Source organism: Melospiza melodia, unplaced genomic scaffold (assembly GCF_035770615.1).
Source record: "Melospiza melodia melodia isolate bMelMel2 unplaced genomic scaffold, bMelMel2.pri scaffold_251, whole genome shotgun sequence".
Taxonomy (NCBI): domain Eukaryota; kingdom Metazoa; phylum Chordata; class Aves; order Passeriformes; family Passerellidae; genus Melospiza; species Melospiza melodia.
Window position 1 is genome coordinate 31,631 of NW_026948576.1, and position 21,302 is coordinate 52,932.

At 52.6% G+C, this 21,302-nt stretch overlaps 1 protein-coding gene across 1 annotated transcript in view; it reads right to left on the bottom strand.

Annotated features, from left to right (window-relative positions):
• Window positions 1-21,046, bottom strand: part of LOC134433767 (alpha-actinin-4-like) — a 50,048-nt gene extending 29,002 nt beyond the window's left edge. The window contains 8 exon segments of the mRNA XM_063182477.1: window positions 746-827; window positions 903-937; window positions 940-980; window positions 2,469-2,556; window positions 3,096-3,182; window positions 5,833-5,952; window positions 6,949-7,063; window positions 20,829-21,046. Of these exon segments, the coding sequence (XP_063038547.1) occupies window positions 746-827; window positions 903-937; window positions 940-980; window positions 2,469-2,556; window positions 3,096-3,182; window positions 5,833-5,952; window positions 6,949-7,063; window positions 20,829-20,969 (709 nt within the window). The 5' untranslated portion in view covers window positions 20,970-21,046.
• Window positions 21,047-21,302: the final 256 nt, after the last annotated feature.

The window sequence follows — 21,302 nt, forward strand, 5'->3', positions numbered from 1 at the left end:
GGATCAGAGAGTTGTGGGATCCTGGAATAACAAAATCAGAGAATGATGGGATCCTTGAAGAAGAAAATGTCAGATTTGTGGGATTCTGAAATTGTGGAGACCTGGAAAAATGAAATCCTGCAATTATGGGATCCTAGAAAAAAAGAATGTCAGATTTGTGGGATGCTGAAATTGTGGGATGATGGAAAAATGAAATCCTGCAATTATGGGATCCTAGAAGAAGGGCATGCCAGATTTATGGGATCCTGGAACTGTGGAGTTCTGGAATAACAAAATCTGAGAATGAAGGGATTCTAGATAAAGGGAATTCCAGATTTATGGGATGCTGGAATTGTGGGATCAAAGAGTTGTGGGATCCTGGAATTGCGGAGTTCTGGAATAACAAAATCCGAGAATTAAGGGATCCTAGAAGAAAGGAATGCCGGATTTATGGGATGCTGGAATTGTGAAGTCCTAGAATAATGAAATCCAAGACTTAAGGAATCCTAGAAGAAAGGAATTCCAGATTTATGGGATGCTGGAATTGTGGGGTTGTACAGCTGTGGAGTCCTGCGCGTTCCCCACCCCTGGAATTACAGGATGATAAAACCAACCAATTCTGGAACCCTGAGCATCCCAAATCCTGGAGAAATCCAGGAGAAATCCAGGAGAAATCCAGGAGAAATCCAGGTGAAATCAGGGATCCTGTGAGGAAATCCCCTCCAGGGCCTGGAAGGGACCCCGGGATCCGGAATTCCACACTCACCCTCGGCATCCAGCATCTTGGGGATGTCCAGGTACTTCTCAGCCACCTCGAAGGCGTTGTTGAGGTTGGTGACAGGATCATCCTGGGGACAGGAGGGGCTCTGTGGGTGGGAACTCCCAAATTCCCGGATTTTCCGGGGGCGGGGTTTGGGGTTTACCTTGCGCAGTTTGTCGTACTCGATCAGCTCGGGCGGTGCCGGTGGATGAGGGCGTTGAAGGCCAGCCCGTCCTTCCAGCTGGGGAAAAACGGGGATCAGACCGTGGGATGTGCAGGGAAAATGGGGATCAGGTCGTGGGAATGTGCAGGGAAAATGGGGATCAGATCGTGGGGATGTGCAGGGAAAATGGGGATCAGGTCGTGGGGATGTGCAGGGAAAATGGGGATCAGACCATGGGAATGTGCAGGGAAAATGGGGATCAGACCGTGGGGATGTGCAGGGAAAATGGGGATCAGACCGTGGGAATGTGCAGGGAAAATGGGGATCAGAACCGTGGGGATGTGCAGGGAAAATGGGGATCAGGTCGTGGGAATGTGCAGGGAAAATGGGGATCAGGTTGTGGGGATGTGCAGGGAAAATGGGGATCAGGTCGTGGGGATGTGCAGGGAAAATGGGGATCAGGTCGTGGGAATGTGCAGGGAAAATGGGGATCAGGTTGTGAGGATGTGCAGGGAAAATGGGATCAGACCATGGGAATGTGCAGGGAAAATGGGGATCAGGTCGTGGGAATGTGCAGGGAAAAAGGGGATCAGGTCGTGGGAATACACAGGGAAAATGGGGATCAGACCCATGGGAATGTGCAGGGAAAATGGGGATCAGGTTGTGAGGATGTGCAGGGAAAATGGGGATCAGGTCGTGGGAATACACAGGGAAAATGGGGATCGGACCATGGGAATGTGCAGGGAAAATGGGGGATCAGGTCGTGGGAATGTGCAGGGAAAATGGGGATCAGGTCGTGGGGATGTGCAGGGAAAATGGGGATCAGGTTGTGGGGATGTGCAGGGAAAATCGGGATCAGGTCGTGGGAATACACAGGGAAAATGGGGATCAGACCGTGGGAATGTGCAGGGGAAAATGGGGATCAGGCCATGGGAATGTGCAGGGAAAATGGGGATCAGGTTGTGGGGATGTGCAGGGAAAATGGGGATCAGACCGTGGGGATGTGCAGGGAAAATGGGGATCAGGTTGTGGGGATGTGCAGGGAAAATGGGGATCAGGTCATGGGAATCCATGGGGAAAACTGGGATTGAATCCCAGGAATTCACAGAGAAAATGGGGATCAGATCCCAGGAATCCGCAGGGAAAACTGGGATCAGATTCTGGAATCCATGAGGAAATTGGGATGAGATCATGGGAATTTACAGGGAAAATGGGATCAGGTCACGGGAATCCACAGGAAAAACCAGGATCAGATCATGGGAATCCGCAGGGAAAACAGGAGTGAAACCCCGGGAATTTGCAGGGAAAACTGGGATTGGATCGTGGGAATATTCAGGGAAAACTGGGATCGGATGCCAGGAATTTGGAGAGAAAATGAGGATCAGACCACGGGAACTTACAGGGGAAATTGGAATGAGATCCTGGGAATCCAAGGGGAATTTGGGAATTCTGCCCTGGGAAATGGGAAGAGGAAGGGGAAAAGGGGGAAGGGGAAGAGGAGCAGAAGGAGGAGGAGGAGAAGGAGGAAGGAGGAAGGAGGAGGAGGAGGAGGAGGAGGAGAAGGACCTGATGTGGAAGTTCTGCACGTTGACGTTCTTGTACGGAGCCGTTTTCCGCTGGCACCAGAGCAGCAGCCCCTCCTTGGCCGAGGTCTCTGCGGGAGCGGGAGCAGAAAATGGGGGGATCTGGGGGGATCCCGGGGGGATCCCGGGGGGGGATCCCACAATCCCAGGGGCAGATCCTGGGGTGGATCCCAGGGTAGATCCCACAATCCCAGGGGCAGATCCTGGGGGCAGATCCCACAATCCCAGGGCAAATCCCAGGGGCAGATCCCACAATCCCAGGGCAAATCCCAGGGCAGATCCCACAATCCCAGGGGCAGATCCCACAATTCCCAGGGGCAGATCCCACAATCCCAGGGCAAATCCCAGGGTGGATCCCACAATCCCAGGGGCAGATCCCGCAATCCCAGGGGTGGATCCCACGATCCCAGCAACAAATCCCATATGGATCCTACAATCCCAGGAACAAATCCTGGGGTCGATCCCCCAATTCTAGGGCAGATCCATAGTCCCAGGTGCAAATCCCAGGGTGCATCCCCAATTCAGGGCAGATCTTGTGTTGATCCCACAACCCCGGGAGCGGATCCTGTGTGGATCCCCCAATGCAGGGGCGGATCCCGTGCCCCGTTACCTTCCACGGAGATGTCCTGGATGGCGAAGCGCAGGATGATCGTCCAGATCATGCCCAGCGTCATCTTGGCGTTCCCGTCCACGATCTCTGCGGGAGGGAAACAGGGAATGGATCCCGGGGAACGGATCCCAAAGGGAAAACACAGGGAATGGATCCCGGGGAATGGATCCTAAAGGGAAAACATGGGAATGGATCCCGGGAAAGGGATCCCAAAGGGAAAACATGGGGAATGGATCCAGGGAATGGATCCTAAAGGGAAAACATGGGGAATGGATCCCAGGGAATGGATCCAAAGGGAAAACACGGGGAATTGGATCCCAGGGAATGGATCCCAAAGGGAAAACACGGGGAATGGATCCCAGGGAATGGATCCCGGGAGGGAAGACACAGGGAATGGATCCCAGGGAATGGATCCCAAAGGAAAACACAGGGAATGGATCCCAGGGAATGGATCCCAAAGGGAAAACACGGGAATGGATCCCAGGAAATGGATCCCAAAGGGAAAACATGGGGAATGGATCCCAGGGAATGGATCCCGGGAGGGAATTCCCAGGGAATGGATCCTGGGGGGGAATTCCCAAAGGGGGAAACACAGGGAATGGATCCCAAAGGGAAACCACGGGGAATGGATCCCAGGGAATGGATCCCAAAGGGAAAACACAGGGAATGGATCCCAGGGAATGGATCCCGGGAGGGGAATTCCAGGGAATGGATCCTGGGGGGGAATTCCAAAGGGGAAACACAGGGAATGGATCCCAAAGGGAAACCACGGTGAATGGATCCCGGGGAATGGATCCCAAAGGGAAAACACAGGGAATGGATCCCAGGGAACGGATCCCGGGTGGGAATTCCAAAGGGAAAACACAGGGAATGGATCCTGGGTGGGAATTAACAGGGAATGGATCCCGGGGGGGATTCCCAGGGGGAATTATGGGGTTGTGGGGCCCTGGAATTTGGGGGGAACTCCACAATGGAGGAGTCAAAAAATTCATTTTGGAGTCCCCAAATTAATGGGTCCCATATTAGGGAATCCTGCAATAATGGGATCACGGGACCTGGGAATCCTGGATTTTTGGAGTCCCAGGACACAAAAATCCGGAATTGCGGGACCCAAAAATCATGGAAAACCAGGATTAGGGGGGATTTGTGGGATTGCAGAACTGGAATTACAGACCCTGGAATCCATCACAGAACCACGGAATCCTGGAATTACGGAATTGTTTGGGTTGGAAAAGAACCTCGGAAACCACGGAGAGGGAGAGAGGAATCCCAGAGGGGAGGAATCCCCCAGGGCAGGAATCCCACAGGGCAGGAATCCCGGGCTCCCCATCCCGATCCCACATTCCCAGGGCTGCCTCCAGCAGCTGCCGTTGTTTTTTTGGGAATTGCTGGGCTGGGGCGGGCGCCGGGCGTCTCCCGGCTCGGGGCCGGTCAGGACTCGCTCGGCTCCGGGCACGCGGAGCTTTCCCGAGCCGGGATCCCAACAAACCGGCCCGGCCGGAGCCGCTGCCAGCACGGCCCGCCCGGGCCCCGGGGATCCCACAGGGAACGGGGCTGGATCCTGTGGGAATGGTCCTGGATCCTGTGGGAATGGTGCTGGATCCCACAGGGAATGGTCCTGGATCTACAGGGAATGGTGCTGGATCCCACAGGGAATGGTGCTGGATCCTGTGGGAATGGTGCTGGATCTACAGGGAATGGTGCTGGATCCCACAGGGAATGGTGCTGGATCCCACAGGGAATGGTCCTGGATCCTGTGGGAATGGTCCTGGATCCTGTGGGAATGGTGCTGGATCTACAGGGAATGGTGCTGGATCTACAGGGAATGGTGCTGGATCTACAGGGAATGGTGCTGGATCTACAGGGAATGGTCCTGGATCTACAGGGAATGGTCCTGGATCCCACAGGGAATGGTCCTGGATCTACAGGGAATGGTCCTGGATCCCACAGGGAATGGTCCTGGATCTACAGGGAAGGGTCCTGGATCCCACAGGGAATGACCCCAGATCCAACAGGGAATGATCCCAATCCCGCAGGCAATGGTCCCAGAGATCCCACATGGAACGGTCCCAATCCCACAGGGAACGATCCCAATCCCACAGGGAATGGTCCCAATCCCACAGGGAATGATCCCAGAGATCCCACAGGGAATGATCCCAGTCCTGCAGGGAACGGTCCCAATCCCACAGGGAACGATCCCAATCCCACAGGGAATGGTCCCAGAGATCCCACAGGGAATGGTCCCAGTCCTGCAGGGAATCATCCCAATCCCACAGGGAACGATCCCAATCCCACAGGGAATGGTCCCAATCCCACAGGGAATGGTCCCAGAGATCCCACAGGGAACGATCCCAATCCTGCAGGGAATGACCCCAGATCCAACAGGGAATGATCCCAGAGATCCCACAGGGAATGGTCCCAGAGATCCCACATGGAACGATCCCAATCCCACAGGGAACGGTCCCAGAGATCCCACAGGGAATGATCCCAGAGATCCCACAGGGAACGATCCCAATCCCACAGGGAATGGTCCCAGAGATCCCACAGGGAACGATCCCAATCCCGCAGGGTTTTGGGTCAAGGTTAAAGGGTTTGAGTCATGGTTCAAACCCCTCAAAATCCCGATTTTGGCCCGGAAGGGGCCCTGGGGTGTCAGATCCCAGCAGATCCCATCAGATCCCAGTGGATCCCATCAGATCCCAGCGGATCCCAGCGGGTCCCCGAGCTGGGGCCTCACCCTCGGCGCCGATGGAGACGAGCTTGACGCCTTTGCTGGCGATGAAGTCCAGGGCCTTGTTGACGTTGTTGATCTTGTGCACCCTCATCTTGCCCCGCTCGGGCTTCGGGAGCCGCTCCCCTGCAATGGCATTGGGGTCAGGATTGGAGGCTTTGGGTCGGGGGCAAATAATCTGGGCCAGGGTTAATTAATCTGGGTCAGGGTCAAATAATCTGGGTCAGGATTGGAGGGTTTGGGTCAGGATTAAATAAATAATCTGGGTCAGGGTTAATTAATTTGGGTCAGGGTTAAAGGGTTTGGGTCAGGACTGAAGGATTTGGGTCAGGATTAAATAATCTGGGTCAGGACTGAAAGGTTTGGGTCAGGGTTAAAGGGTTTGGGTCAGGTTTAAATAATCTGGGTCAGGGTTAATTAATCTGGGTCAGGGTTAAAGGATTTGGGTCAGGACTGAAGGATTTGGGTCAGGATTAAATAATCTGGGTCAGGGTTAAAGGGTTTGGGTCAGGGTTAAATAATCTGGGTCAGGATTGGAGGGTTTGGGTCAGGGTTAAAGGGTTTGGGTCAGGATTAAATAATCTGGGTCAGGATTAAATAATCTGGGTCAGGGTTAATTAATCTGGGTCAGGATTAATTAATCTGGGTCAGGGTTAATTAATCTGGGTCAGGGTTAAAAGGTTTGGGTCAGGGTTAAATAATCTGGGTCAGGGTTAAATAATCTGGGTCAGGGTTAAAGGATTTGGTCCCAGTTTGGGGCTTTTTGGACTCAGTTTGGGTTTTTGAGCCCAGTTTAAGGATTTTGGGACCAGCTGGGCATTTTGGGCTGAGTTTGAGGGTTTTTGGGCTGAGTTTGAGGATTTTGGTCCAGTTTAAGGATTTTGGTCCCAGTTTGGGGGGTTTTGGGCTGAGTTTGGGGGTTTTGGGGCCCAGTTTAAGGATTTTGGGCCCAGTTAAAGGATTTTGGTCCCACTTTGGGGGGTTTTGGGGCCCAGTTTAGGATTCTGAGCTCCGTTTGGGGGTTTTGGGGCCCAGTTTGAGGATTTTGGTCCCAGTTTGAGGATTTTGGTCCCAGTTTGAGGATTTTGGTCCCAGTTTGAGGATTCTGAGCTGAGGCCTGACCTGAGATGACCTCGAGCAGCAGCATCAGTTTGAGCCCATCCCGGAAATCCTCGTCGATGTTCTCGATCTGCGTGCCCGCCTTGCGCAGGTGGGAGTTGCACCAGGCCGTGAACGTCTGCGCGACAGCCACGGGGTCAGCGGGGCTGGGGGGGACCCTGGGGGTCTGGGGGGGACCCTGGGGGCTGGGGGGGACCCCCAGGGTCAGCAGAGACCCCCAGGGTTTGGGGAACCTCTGGGGTCAGTGGGGATCTCCAGGGTTTGGGGGGAAAATGGGGAACTGGGGGCCTGGGGATTCCTCATCCCATTGGGAATGATCCCACTGGGAATGATCCCACTGATCCCAGCAGGAATGATCCCATTGGGAATGATCCCACTGGGAATGATCCCACTGATCCCACTGGGAATGATCCCACTGGGAATGATCCCACTGATCCCATTGGGAATGATCCCACTGGGAATGATCCCACTGATCCCATTGGGAATGATCCCACTGATCCCAGCAGGAATGATCCCATTGGGAATGATCCCACTGGGAATGATCCCACTGATCCCATTGGGAATGATCCCACTGATCCCAGCAGGAATGATCCCATTGGGAATGATCCCACTGGGAATGATCCCGTTGATCCCACTGGGAATGATCCCACTGGGAATGATCCCACTGATCCCATTGGGAATGATCCCACTGATCCCAGCAGGAATGATCCCATTGATCCCACTGGGAATGATCCCACTGATCCCACTGGGAATGATCCCACTGATCCCAGCAGGAATGATCCCATTGGGAATGATCCCACTGGGAATGATCCCACTGATCCCATTGGGAATGATCCCACTGATCCCAGCAGGAATGATCCCATTGGGAATGATCCCACTGGGAATGATCCCGTTGATCCCACTGGGAATGATCCCACTGGGAATGATCCCACTGATCCCACTGGGAATGATCCCATTGATCCAAACAGGAATGATCCCATTGGGAATGATCCCATTGATCCCACTGGGAATGACTCTGGATTATTGATCCCATCAGGAATGACCCCACTGGGAATGACCCTGGGTTATTGATCCCACTGGGAATGACCCCACTGATTCCATCAGGAATGACCCTGGGTTATTGATCCCATCAGGAATGGCCGCACTGATCCCACTGGGAATGATCCCATTGGGAATGATCCCATTGATCCCACTGGGAATGATCCCATTGATCCAAGCAGGAATGATCCCATTGGGAATGATCCCATTGATCCCACTGGGAATGACTCTGGATTATTGATCCCATCAGGAATGACCCCACTGGGAATGACCCTGGGTTATTGATCCCACTGGGAATGACCCCACTGATTCCATCAGGAATGACCCCGGGTTATTGATCCCATCAGGAATGGCCGCACTGATCCCACTGGGAATGATCCCATTGGGAATGATCCCATTGATCCCACTGGGAATGATCCCATTGATCCAAGCAGGAATGATCCCATTGGGAATGATCCCATTGATCCCACTGGGAATGATCCCATTGATCCCAGCAGGAATGATCCCATCGATCCCACTGGGAATGATCCCATTGGGAATGATCCCACTGATCCCATTGGGAATGATCCCATTGATCCCACTGGGAATGATCCCATTGATCCCATTGGGAACGATCCCACTGATCCCACTGGGAATGATCCCGTTGATCCCATCAGGAATGATCTCACTGATCCCATCAGCAATGACCCAGTTATTGATCCCATCAGCAATGACTCAGTTATTGATCCCATCAGCAATGACTCAGTTATTGATCCCATCAGCAATGACCCAGTTATTGACCCCACAGCAATGACTCAGTTATTGACCCCACAGCAATGACTCAGTTATTGACCCCACAGCAATGACCCAGTTATTGATCCCACAGCAATGACTCAGTTATTGATCCCATCAGCAATGACTCAGTTATTGACCCCACAGCAATGACCCCGAACCTTTCATCCCTGGGAACGCCCAACCCCACAACCCCCAGCTCCAGTTACTGAGGAACTGGGACAGCCCCACCCCAAATTCTCCTTGTGGGGCCACACTGTGGGGTCAGGAACCGGCTCTGACCCCAGGATCCAGCCCCAAAGCCAGCAGGAAACTCAATCTGCTCCCCTGGATGTGGGAACAGCCCGGGTCCTGCAGGATCCCCCCAGGATCCAGCCCCAAAGCCAGGCAGGTGCCCCTGGATGTGGGAACAGCCCCGGGCCCTGCAGGATCCACCCCAGGATCCAGCCCCAAAGCCAGCAGGAAACTCAATCTGATCCCTGGATGTGGGAACAGCCCGGGTCCTGCAGGATCCAGCCCCAGACCCAGCAGGAAACTCAATCTGCTCCCCTGGATGTGGGAACAGCCCGGGTCCTGCAGGATCCAGCCCCAAAGCCGGGCAGGTGCCCCTGGATGTGGGAACAGCCCGGGTCCTGCAGGATCCCCCAGGATCCAGCCCCAAAGCCAGCAGGAAACTCAATCTGATCCCTGGATGTGGGAACAGCCCGGGTCCTGCAGGATCCAGCCCCAAAGCCAGCAGGAAACTCAATCTGCTCCCCTGGATGTGGGAACAGCCCCGGGTCCTGCAGGATCCCCCCAGGATCCAGCCCCAAAGCCAGCAGGAAACTCAATCTGCTCCCCTGGATGTGGGAACAGCCCCGGGTCCTGCAGGATCCAGCCCCAAAGCCAGCAGGAAACTCAATCTGCTCCCTGGATGTGGGAACAGCCCCGGGTCCTGCAGGATCCCCCAGGATCCAGCCCCAAAGCCAGCAGGAAACTCAATCTGCTCCCCTGGATGTGGGAACAGCCCCGGGCCCTGCAGGATCCCCCCAGGATCCAGCCCCAAAGCCAGCAGGAAACTCAATCTGCTCCCCTGGATGTGGGAACAGCCCCGGGTCCTGCAGGATCCCCCCAGGATCCAGCCCCAAAGCCAGCAGGAAACTCAATCTGCTCCCCTGGATGTGGGAACAGCCCCGGGTCCTGCAGGATCCAGCCCCAAAGCCAGCAGGAAACTCAATCTGCTCCCTGGATGTGGGAACAGCCCCGGGTCCTGCAGGATCCCCCAGGATCCAGCCCCAAAGCCAGCAGGAAACTCAATCTGCTCCCCTGGATGTGGGAACAGCCCCGGGCCCTGCAGGATCCCCCCAGGATCCAGCCCCAAAGCCGGGCAGGTGCCCCTGGATGTGGGAACAGCCCCGGGCCCTGCAGGATCCACCCCAGGATCCAGCCCCAAAGCCAGCAGGAAACTCAATCTGATCCCTGGATGTGGGAACAGCCCAGACCCTGCAGGATCCAGCCCAGGATCCAGCCCCAGACCCAGCAGTAAACTCAATATGATCCCTGGATGTGGGAACAGCCCAGACCCTGCAGGATCCAGCCCCAAAGCCAGCAGGAAACTCAATCTGATCCCTGGATGTGGGAACAGCCCCGGGTCCTGCAGGATCCAGCCCCAAAGCCGGGCAGGTGCCCCTGGATGTGGGAACAGCCCCGGGCCCTGCAGGATCCACCCCAGGATCCAGCCCCAAAGCCAGCAGGAAACTCAATCTGATCCCTGGATGTGGGAACAGCCCGGACCCTGCAGGATCCAGCCCCAAAGCCAGCAGGAAACTCAATCTGCTCCCCTGGATGTGGGAACAGCCCCGGGTCCTGCAGGATCCAGCCCCAAAGCCGGGCGGGTGCCCCTGGATGTGGGAACAGCCCCGGGCCCTGCAGGATCCACCCCAGGATCCAGCCCCAGACCCAGCAGGAAACTCAATCTGATCCCTGGATGTGGGAACAGCCCCGGGCCCTGCAGGATCCCCCAGGATCCAGCCCCAAAGCCAGGCAGGTGCCCCTGGATGTGGGAACAGCCCCGGGCCCTGCAGGATCCACCCCAGGATCCAGCCCCAAAGCCAGCAGGAAACTCAATCTGATCCCTGGATGTGGGAACAGCCCCGGGTCCTGCAGGATCCAGCCCCAGACCCAGCAGGAAACTCAATCTGATCCCTGATGTGGGAACAGCCCCGGGTCCTGCAGGATCCAGCCCCAAAGCCGGGCAGGTGCCCCTGGATGTGGGAACAGCCCCGGGCCCTGCAGGATCCACCCCAGGATCCAGCCCCAAAGCCAGCAGGAAACTCAATCTGATCCCTGGATGTGGGAACAGCCCGGGTCCTGCAGGATCCAGCCCCAAAGCCAGCAGGAAACTCAATCTGCTCCCCTGGATGTGGGAACAGCCCCGGGTCCTGCAGGATCCCCCAGGATCCAGCCCCAAAGCCAGCAGGAAACTCAATCTGATCCCTGGATGTGGGAACAGCCCCGGGTCCTGCAGGATCCAGCCCCAAAGCCGGGCAGGTGCCTCCTGGATGTGGGAAAGGTCCCGGTTTGGGGCGGCTCCGGGATCGCCCTGCGCTTCCGGGGCGGCTCCGGGCGGTGCCGGGACTTTGGCCGGTGCCAGGGCTGATCGTGCCAGAGCCGGGCGTGGCCGGGCGTGGCCAGCGGGCACCGACACGCACGGGGCACTGAGTCAGCCTGGGCACGGGAGACACCGGAAAAAATCCCATAAAAATCCTGGTTTGGGATCCCATTCATGGACACACACAAGGCACTGAGTCAGCTGGGCATGAGAGAGAGATCCGGAAAAAATCCACAAAAATCCACAAAAATCCTGGTTTGGGATCCCATTCATGGACACACACAAGGCTCTGAGTCAGCCTGGGCACGGGAGACCACCCGAAAAAATCCCACAGAAATCCTGGTTTGGGATCCCATTCGTGGACACACACGGGGCACTGAGTCAGCTGGGCATGAGAGAGAGATCCTGAAAAAATCCCACAAAAATCCCACAAAAATCCTGGTTTGGGATCCCATTCATGGACACACACGGGGCACTGAGTCAGCTTGGGCATGAAAGAGAGATCCTGAAAAAATCCCACAAAAATCCTGGTTTGGGATCCCATTCATGGACACACAGAACAGGCCCTGTGAGATCCCACAGAGATCCCAGAAAAACCCCACAGAAATCCCACAGAAATCCCATAAAAATTCCAGTACGGGATCCCATTCACCGACACACACGGGGCACTGAGAGATCCCATAAAAACCCCCACAGAAACCCCACAGAAATCCCATTCTGGGATCCCATTCATGGACACACACAAGGCTCTGAGTCAGCCTGGGCACGGGAGATACCGGAAAAAATCCCACAAAAATCCTGGTTTGGGATCCCATTCATGGACACACAGAACAGGCCCTGTGAGATCCCACAGAGATCCCCAGAAAAACCCCACAGAAATCCCACAAAAATCCCCAGGGTGGGATCTCCTTCATGGGCAGACACAGCCCCAAGAGATCCCATAAAAATCCCATAAAAATCCCATAAAAATCCCATAAAAATCCATAAAAAATCCCATAAAAACCCACAGAAATCCCATTGTGGGATCCCATTCACCGACACGCACGGGGCACTGAGTCAGCTGGGAATAAAACCCGGGATCAAATCTGGAATAAAATCTGGAATAAATCCAGGATAAAATCAAGATAAATCTGGAATAAAATCCGCGATCAAATCTGGAATAAGTCCTGGATAAAATCCAGGATAAATCTGGAATAAAATCCGCGATCAAATCTGGAATAAGTCCTGGATAAAATCCAGGATAAATCTGGAATAAAATCCGCGATCAAATCTGGAATAAGTCCTGGATAAAATCCAGGATAAATCTGGAATAAAATCCAGGATCAAATCTGGAATAAGTCCTGGATAAAATCCAGGATAAATCTGGAATAAAATCTGGGATAAAATCCAGGACAAAATAAAATCCAGGATAAAATAAAATCTGGGATAAAACCCAGGATAAAATCAAATCTGTGATAAAACCCAGGATAAAATCTGGGATAAAATCCAGGATAAAATCAAGGATAAAATCCAGGAATAAAATCCAGAATAAAATCAAATCTGTGATAAAACCCAGGATAAAATCCAGGATAAAATCCAGGAATAAAACCCAGGATAAAATAAAATCTGTGATAAAATAAAACCCGGGATAAAACCCAGGACAAAGCCCGGGCAGGCGGATCCCGGCGCATTCCAGGCCGAGCCGAGCGTCCCAAAAATGGCAAAAAAGGAGATTCCGGCCGAGTCTGGAATTTCCTTCCCACGGAACCGCCCGGAAACTTTTCCTGCAATTGTGGCAGGGAGGGAATGGGGTGGGAGCTGCTGAAATCTGGGATTGGGGTGGGAATAAATCCCAAATAAATCCTGGGAATTGGGGTGGGAACAAATCCCAAATAAATCCTGGGGATGGGAATAAATCCCAAATAAATCCTGGGAATTGGGGTGGGAACAAATCCCAAATAAATCCTGGGGATGGGGAATAAATCCCAAATAAATCCTGGGAATTGGGGTGGGAACAAATCCCAAATAAATCCTGGGGATGGGAATAAATCCCAAATAAATCCTGGGAATTGGGGTGGGAATAAATCCCAAATAAATCCTGGGAATTGGGGTGGGAACAAATCCCAAATAAATCCTGGGGATGGGAATAAATCCGAATCCTGGGAATTGGGGATGGAAAATGGGAACAAATCCTAAATCCTGGGGATTGGGGTGGGAACAAATCCTAAATCCTGGGGATTGGGGATGGGAATGGGAACAAATCCCAAATCCTGGGGATTGGGGGTGGGAATAAATCCCAAATAAATCCTGGGGATGGGAATGGGAACAAATCCAAATCCTGGGAATTGGGGTGGGAATAAATCCCAAATAAATCCTGGGGATGGGAATGGGAATAAATCCCAAATAATCCTGGGGATTGGGGATGGGAATAATCCCAAATCCTGGGGATTGGGGTGGGGAATAAATCCCAAATAAATCCTGGGGATTGGGGTGGGAATAAATCCTAAATCCTGGAAAATGGGGAACAAATCCTAAATCCTGGGGATGGGGAATGGGAACAAATCCTAAATCCTGGGGACTGGGGATGGAAATGGGATTAAATAAAAATCCTGGGAATTTGGGATGGAAATGGGATTAAATAAAAATCCTGGGAATTGGGGATGGAAATGGAGAATTCAGCTCCAATTCCCGGGAATTCAGGCTGGAAAATTCACATTCCTCCCTATTTTCCATCATTTTCTCCCTAAAACTTAGGAATTTTAGGGCTAAAAAATGCATTTTCCTCCCTATTTTCCTCAAATTTTTCCCAAGAAAAAAACCCCCAAAAAACCCTAAAAATCCCCCCAAAAATCCCTAAAAAATCCCAAAAATAATCCCCAAAAAATCCCCAAAATCCCTAAAAAATCCCAAAAATAATCCCCCAAAAATCCCCAAAATCCCCAAAAAATCCCCAAAAAAATCCCCAAAAAATTCCAAAAAAATCCCAAAAAAATCCCAAAAAAAATCCCAAAAAAATCCCCCAAAATCCCAATTGGAGTCACTGCCGAGGCCTGGTTGGGGCAGGAAGGAATTGGCTCCGAAATTCCAAATTCAATCGAGGCAGAGCTGAAAGAAAATCCAGAGGGAATAAAAAACTCATCCAGGCGTTCCCTGGGCTCGTTAGCAGGCGCTTAATTAACAGCATTTCCATCATTTGCATAATTAACAGAATTAACGAGGCGCCCGTTTGTCCAAAGGAGGGAAAAATGACCCAAAAATCCCAATGAGAAATCTGAAAAAATGGGGAAAAAAAACAGAAAAAAGGGATGGAAAAAATGAGGAAAAAATGAGGAAAAATCAGCCAGAAAGCAGAAAAATGAGGGGAAAAAGTGGGAAAAGTTATTGAAATAGGGAGAAAATGAGGAAAAATTGAGGAAAAATTGGGAAAATGAGGAAAAATTCAGGGAAAATGAGGAAAATTTGAGGGAGAAGATTGATAAAAATTAAAGAAAAAATATAAAAATTTGGGAAAAATTTGGGGAAAATGAGGATTTTGGGGAGTTTTGTCCCATCCCTGTCACCCGCAGCACATCCTGGGTTTTCCTCTCTGCCTGGAATTTTTTGTGGGTTTTTTAAATATTTTTTGTTGGTTTTTGATTTTTTCTGTTGGGGTTTTTTTTCTATATTTTCTGTTGGGGTTTTTTTGGAATTTTTTTGTGAGTTTTTTTTGATGTTTTTGCTGTTGTTTTTTCGGAATTTTTTTGCTGTTTTTCTGGATATTTTCTGTAGGTTTTTTTTTTATTTTTTTGCTGTTTTTCTGGATACTTTCTGTTGGTTTTTTGGAATTTTTTGTGGGTTTTTTTGATGTTTTTGCTGGGGTTTTTTGTGGTTTTTTTTTTTTTTTCGCTGTTGTTTTTTTAGATTTTTTAATGTTTTTCTGGATGTTTTTGTTGATATTTTGGGGGGTTTTTTGGATGTTTTCGCATGTTTCCTGTTGTTTTTCTGGATGTTTTGCTGTTGATTTTTAGATTTTTTGGGTGGTTTTTAATGTTTTTCCTGTTGTTTTTTTTTTTTTTGGATGGTTTTGCTGCTGTTTTTTTGGAATTTTTCTGTTAATTTTTTTTTTATGTTTTTCTGGATGTTTTTGCTGTTGTTTTTCTGGATATTTTTGCTGTTATTTTTCTGTTGTTTTTTTATGTTTCCTGTTGTTTTTTGGATGTTTTGCTGTTGTTTTTCTGGATGTTTTGAGCTAATTTTCTGGATGTTTTTTGCTGTTATTTTTGTGTTATTTGCAGATTTCCTGTTGTTTTTTGATGTTTTTTGTTGTTTTGGGATGTTTTTGTGGCTCCCGGGGGAGGGCCGAGCTCAGAATTCTCCTCATTCTTTGCCCTTTTTGGGCTCCGGGCCGGAGTTTGGGAACAACGCGGAGAATTCCGGCCGGGCCCCACAAAGGGGGGATTTGGGGGTTTTTTGGGTTTTTTTGGGGTTTTTGGGGTTTTTTGGAGTTTTTTGGGTTTTTGGTGCGCAGGTGGGGCAGGGCGTGCCCCATTCCAGGCGGGATCTAGCGGCCCCGCCTCGATGGGGAGCGGCGGTCGCCTCCCAAAAATTCATCAAAATTCATCCAAAATTCACCAAAATTCATCAAAAAATTCACCCCAAAATTCATCAAAAATTCATCAAAAATTCACCCCAAAATTCATCCAAAATTCATCAAAAATTCATCCAAAATTCAGCAAAAATTCATCCAAAAATTCAACAAAAATTCACCCCCAAAATTAATCAAAAATTCACGGCCAAAATTCATCAAAATTAATCAAAAATTCATCCAAAATTCACTTCCAAAAATTCATCAAAATTCATCCAAAATTCATCTAAAATTCAGCAAAAATTCACACCAAAAATTCATCCAAAATTCACCTCAAAAATTCATCAAAATTCATCCAAAATTCACCCAAAAATTCATCAAAATTCATCCAAAATTCACCAAAAATTCACCCAAAAATTCACCCAAAATTCACCCAAATATCCACCCAAAAATTCATCAAAATTCACCCAAATATCCACCCAAAAATTCATCAAAAAATACTGGGTTTTACAGGAGGAAAAACACCTGGATGGGGCAAAAATTCCTGGAGGAAAAGCACCTGAAATCTGGGTTTCTGGGGGGTTTGGGGAGGAAGGGAAGGAAGGAAAGGACGGACAGACGGGACAGACCTGCAAAGCACCTGAAATTCTGGGTTTTGTGGTGGGTTTGGGGAGGAAGGAAAGGAAGGACAGACGGACAGACCTGCAAAGCACCTGAAATTCTGGGTTTTGTGGTGGGTTTTGGGGAGGAAGGAAAGAAGGACAGACGGACAGACCTGCAAAGCACCTGAAATTCTGGTTTTTGTGGTGGGTTTGGGGAGGAAGGACAGACAGACGGACGGACGGACAGAGCTGCAAAGCACCTGAAATTCCTGGGGTTTATGGTGGGTTTGGGGAGGAAGGACAGACAGACAGACGGACGGACGGACGGACAGACGGCCGCTGCAGGGCCCGCGTTCCGCTCTCCCGCGTTGTTGGAATTCCAGAGAATTCCAGAGGCGAATCCTCCCCATCCCCACCCGAGGGAGGCTCTGGGACGCTCGGAATTCCAGAAATTCCAAATTCATATCCCAAATTCATTCCCAAATTCATTCCCAAATTCATGCCCCAAAACGGGAAAGGCAATCCCAAAATTCCGCTCATTAATTAACACCTAATTAACCCCCCCCGGGGCACAGCTCGTCCGCGCTCCGGCACTGCCGAGAATTCAGCACCAAATCCTGAGAAAAAAAAAATCCCATTTTGGGCAAAGGAGAAGAGCAGGAAACGGGGGAAGCGCCGGGAATGCAGCAGGAGCAGGAGGAGGAGGGAGGAGGAGGAGGAGGAAGAGGAGGAGGAAGATCACGCCGCGCTTCCTGTGCCAAAAATAATCGAACTTAGCCCGGGATTTTGTGGGAAAAACCTGGAAATGGCCGGGAACCACGGCAATGGCAGGGATCCCCAAAATGTCCCAACACTGAGGGGGTTCACCCCAAAACTGAGGGGATTCACCCCAAATTCAGCCCCAAAACTGAGGGGGATTCACCCAAAACTGAGGGGATTCACCTCAAATACACCCCAAAACTGAGGGGATTCACCCCAAAACTGAGGGGGATTCACCTCAAATACACCCCAAAACTGAGGGGATTCACCCCAAAACTGAGGGATTCACCTCAAATACACCCCAAAACTGAGGGGATTCACCCCAAATTCAGTCCCAAAACTGAGGGGATTCACCCCAAATTCAGCCCCAAAACTGAGGGGATTCACCTCAAATACACCCCAAAACTGAGGGGATTCACCCCAAAACTGAGGAGGTTCACCCCAAAACTGAGGAGGTTCACCCCAAAACTGAGGGGATTCACCCCAAATTCAGCCCCAAAACTGAGGGGATTCACCCCAAAACTGAGGGGATTCACCCCAAATTCACCCCAAAACTGAGGGGATTCACCCCAAAACTGAGGGGATTCACCCCAAAATGTCCCAACACTGAGGGGGTTCACCCCAAAACTGAGGGGATTCACCCCAAAACTGAGGGGATTCACCCCAAATTTAGCCCCAAAACTGAGGAGATTCACCCCAAAACTGAGGGGATTCACCCCAAATTCAGCCCAAAACTGAGGGGATTCACCCCAAATTCAGGGAGTTCACCCCAAACCGGAGGGAACTGAACCAAAATTCAGGGAATTAAACCCAAAACGCGCAGAACTCAACACAGAATTGGGAAATGAATTCACAGCAAAACTCAGAATTGAACCAAGGAGTGAACACTAAACCCACGGAACTCAGGGGATGGAAGCCAAAACTGCAGGAATTCACCCCAAACCTGGGAGTGGAACCTCAAACTGGGAATGGAACCCCAGATTGAGGGAATGGAACCACAAACTGTGGGAATTCACCCCAAAATGAGGGAATGGAACCCCAAATTGAGGGAATTCACCCCAAAGTGCAGGAATGGCACCTCAAACTGGGAATGGAACCCTAAAATGCAGGAATTGACCCCAAACTGAGGGAATTCACCCCAAATCTGGGGATGGAACCCCAAACTGCAGGAATTCACCCCAAACTGCGGGAATTCACCCCAAACCTGGGAATAGAACCTCAAACTGCAGGAATGGAACCCTAAAATGGAGGAATTGTCTCCAAACTGAGGGAATGGAACACCAAACCTGGGAATAGAACCCCAAACTGAGGGAATGGAACCCCAAACTGCAGGAATGGAACCCCAAATTTCAGGAATTCTCCCCAAGCCCAGGAACTGCCCCGAGCCCGCAGTTCACCCCAAACTGCGGGAATGGAACCCCAAACTGCGGGAATGGAACCCCAAACTGCGGGAATGGAACCCCAAACTGCAGGAATTCACTCCAATCACGGGAATGGAATATCAAACTACAGGAATGCACCTCAAACTCTGCGGGAACGGAACCCTAAAGTGCAGGAATTCACCCCAAACTTCAGGAATTCTCCCCCAGCCCGGGCAGTGCCCCGAGCCCGGAGCTCACCCCAAACACAGGAATACATCCCAAACTAAGGGAATTGACCCCAAACTGAGGGAACGGAACCCCAAAGTTCAGGAATTCTCCCCCAGCCCGGGCAGTGCCCGCAGTTCCGCCCGTCTCCAGCGATGATTAACCCGGAACCCTCCGGCGCCCGCTCGGAATTCCGGGCCGGCCCCTCCCAGTCCCGGCCGTTCCCACGCCCGAGGGTGGGCCCGGGGTAATTTGGGGAGGGGGCGATGGGAGGGACCCCCGCGGTGTTCCCCACATCCCGGGAATGCGGCGGATCCCGGTGGATCCCGGCGATCCCCCCCTTTCCCCGTGCCCTTTATCCCGTCCCGCCGCTCTCCGGAAGCTTCCACAGCCGGAATTGAGGGGGGAAAAACCTCCGGACACCCCCGGGAACCTGAGGAAACCCCGAAATTCTGCCCTCAATCAAATGCAGCACCCCAAAGTTCAGCCCTCGATCCTCAGGTGTGGTACCCCCTTCAAATACAGCACCCCAAAGTTCAGCTCTCAACCCTCAGGTGTGGTATCCTCCCCCAAATACAGCACCCTAAAGTTCAGCTCTCAACCCTCAGGTGTGGTAACCCTTCCAAACACAGCACCCCAAAGTTCACCCCTCGCCTCTCAGGTGTGATATTCCCCCTCAAACACAGATCTGGGGGTCCCCGAAATTCAGCTCTCAACCTTCAGGTGTGGTATCCTCCCCCAGATACAGCCCTGGGGGTCCCCAAAGTTCAGCTCTCACCTCTCGGGTGTGACATTTCCCCGTCAAACGCAGCTCTGAGGGACCCCAAAGTTCAGCTCTCAATCCTCGGGTGTGACATTCCCACCTCAAACACAGATCTGGGAGTCCCCAAAGTTCAGCTCTCAATCCTCAGGTGTGACATTCCCACCTCAAACACAGATCTGGGAGTCCCCAAAGTTCAGCTCTCAATCCTCAGGTGTGACATTGCCCCCCAAACACAGCTCCGGGGGCTCTCAAGGTGTCCCCCTCACCCAGTTCCGGGGGTCTTTCCCCCTCTGACGCCCCCCAAAAACTCCCGATTCTCCCCCAGCCCCAGCTCGGACCCTCCAGGGACACCCTGAGCCTCCTCAGAGACGCCCCAAAAGGCGCTGAGAGCCCTCAGGTGTCCCTGCCCCGGCTGGGAGCCCTCAGGGAGGCTCCTGGGTCTCTTCAGACCCCTCAAGGAACCCCCCAGGCCCCCCAAACCTCCCTGTCCCGGGCTGGGATCCCTCATGAATTCCTTCAGGGACACCCCCGGCCCCCTCAGGGACCCCTCAAAGGGACCCCTCAGACTGAAATCCCCTCAGAGACCTCAGGATCCCTCACGGATCCCCTCAGAGACCCCTCAAACACCCCGAAATCCCTCATGGATCCCCTCAGGGACTCCTCAAAGGAACCCCTCAGACTCGAATCTACTCAGGGACCTCAGGATCCCTCACGGATCCCCTCAGGGAACCACTCAGACACCCGGAAATTCCTCACGGATCCCCTCAGGAACTCCAGGACCCCTCATGGATCCTCTCAGACACCTCAGGATCCCTCACAGATCTCCTCAGGGACACCAAGATCCCTCACGGATCCCTCATGGATCCCCTCAGATGCCCCAGGATCCCTCATGGATCCCTCAGACACGCCAAGATCCCTCATGGATCCCCTCAGGGATCCCTCAGACACTCCAAGACCCCTCAGGGACCTCTCAGATACCCCGAAATCCCTCATGGATCCCCTCAGACACCTCAGGATCCCCTCAGACACCCCAAGATCCCTCACGGATCCCCTCAGGGACCACTCAGACACTCCAGGATCCCTCAGGCACCCCCCAGCTCCCCCTGCCCCGTGCTCTGGGACCCCTCAGAGACCCCTCAAGCCCTCCAGACCCCTCAGGCTGTGAAATCCCCTCAGGGACCCCTCAGCCCCTCACGATCCCCCCTCAGTGACCCCCCCAGCTCCCCCCCACCTTGCGCTGCTGCTTCTCCCAGGCGGGGTCCAGGAGTAGATCCCGATCCCAATCGTCCTCTTGGGCCATGTAGTCTCCATTGGGGCCGGGCCCGTTCCCGCCGTACGGGTGGGGCTGCCCCGTGCTGTGGTAATCCACCATTATCGCCGCCCTGATGTCGCGACAGGCGGAGGACGCGCCAGCGACACGGACCCGAATCTGCCCCCCCCCACCCGCGCCCCGACTGCGCACGCGCCGCCGCCCAGGCCGCGCCCACCGCGCCGCGCGCGCACGGGGCTGGGCGGAGCCACGCCCACCGCCCTCAGGCGCCACAGCGGCCACGCCCATCGCCACACCCACCGCCCTCACGGAGCCGAGACCACGCCCACAACAGCGCTAAACCACGCCCAGTTCACCCAAGCCACGCCCACTCGAAACCACGCCCACCTCCCCTCAGACACCCCCCCTCCATTTTGACGCCCCCAAGAACGAGCC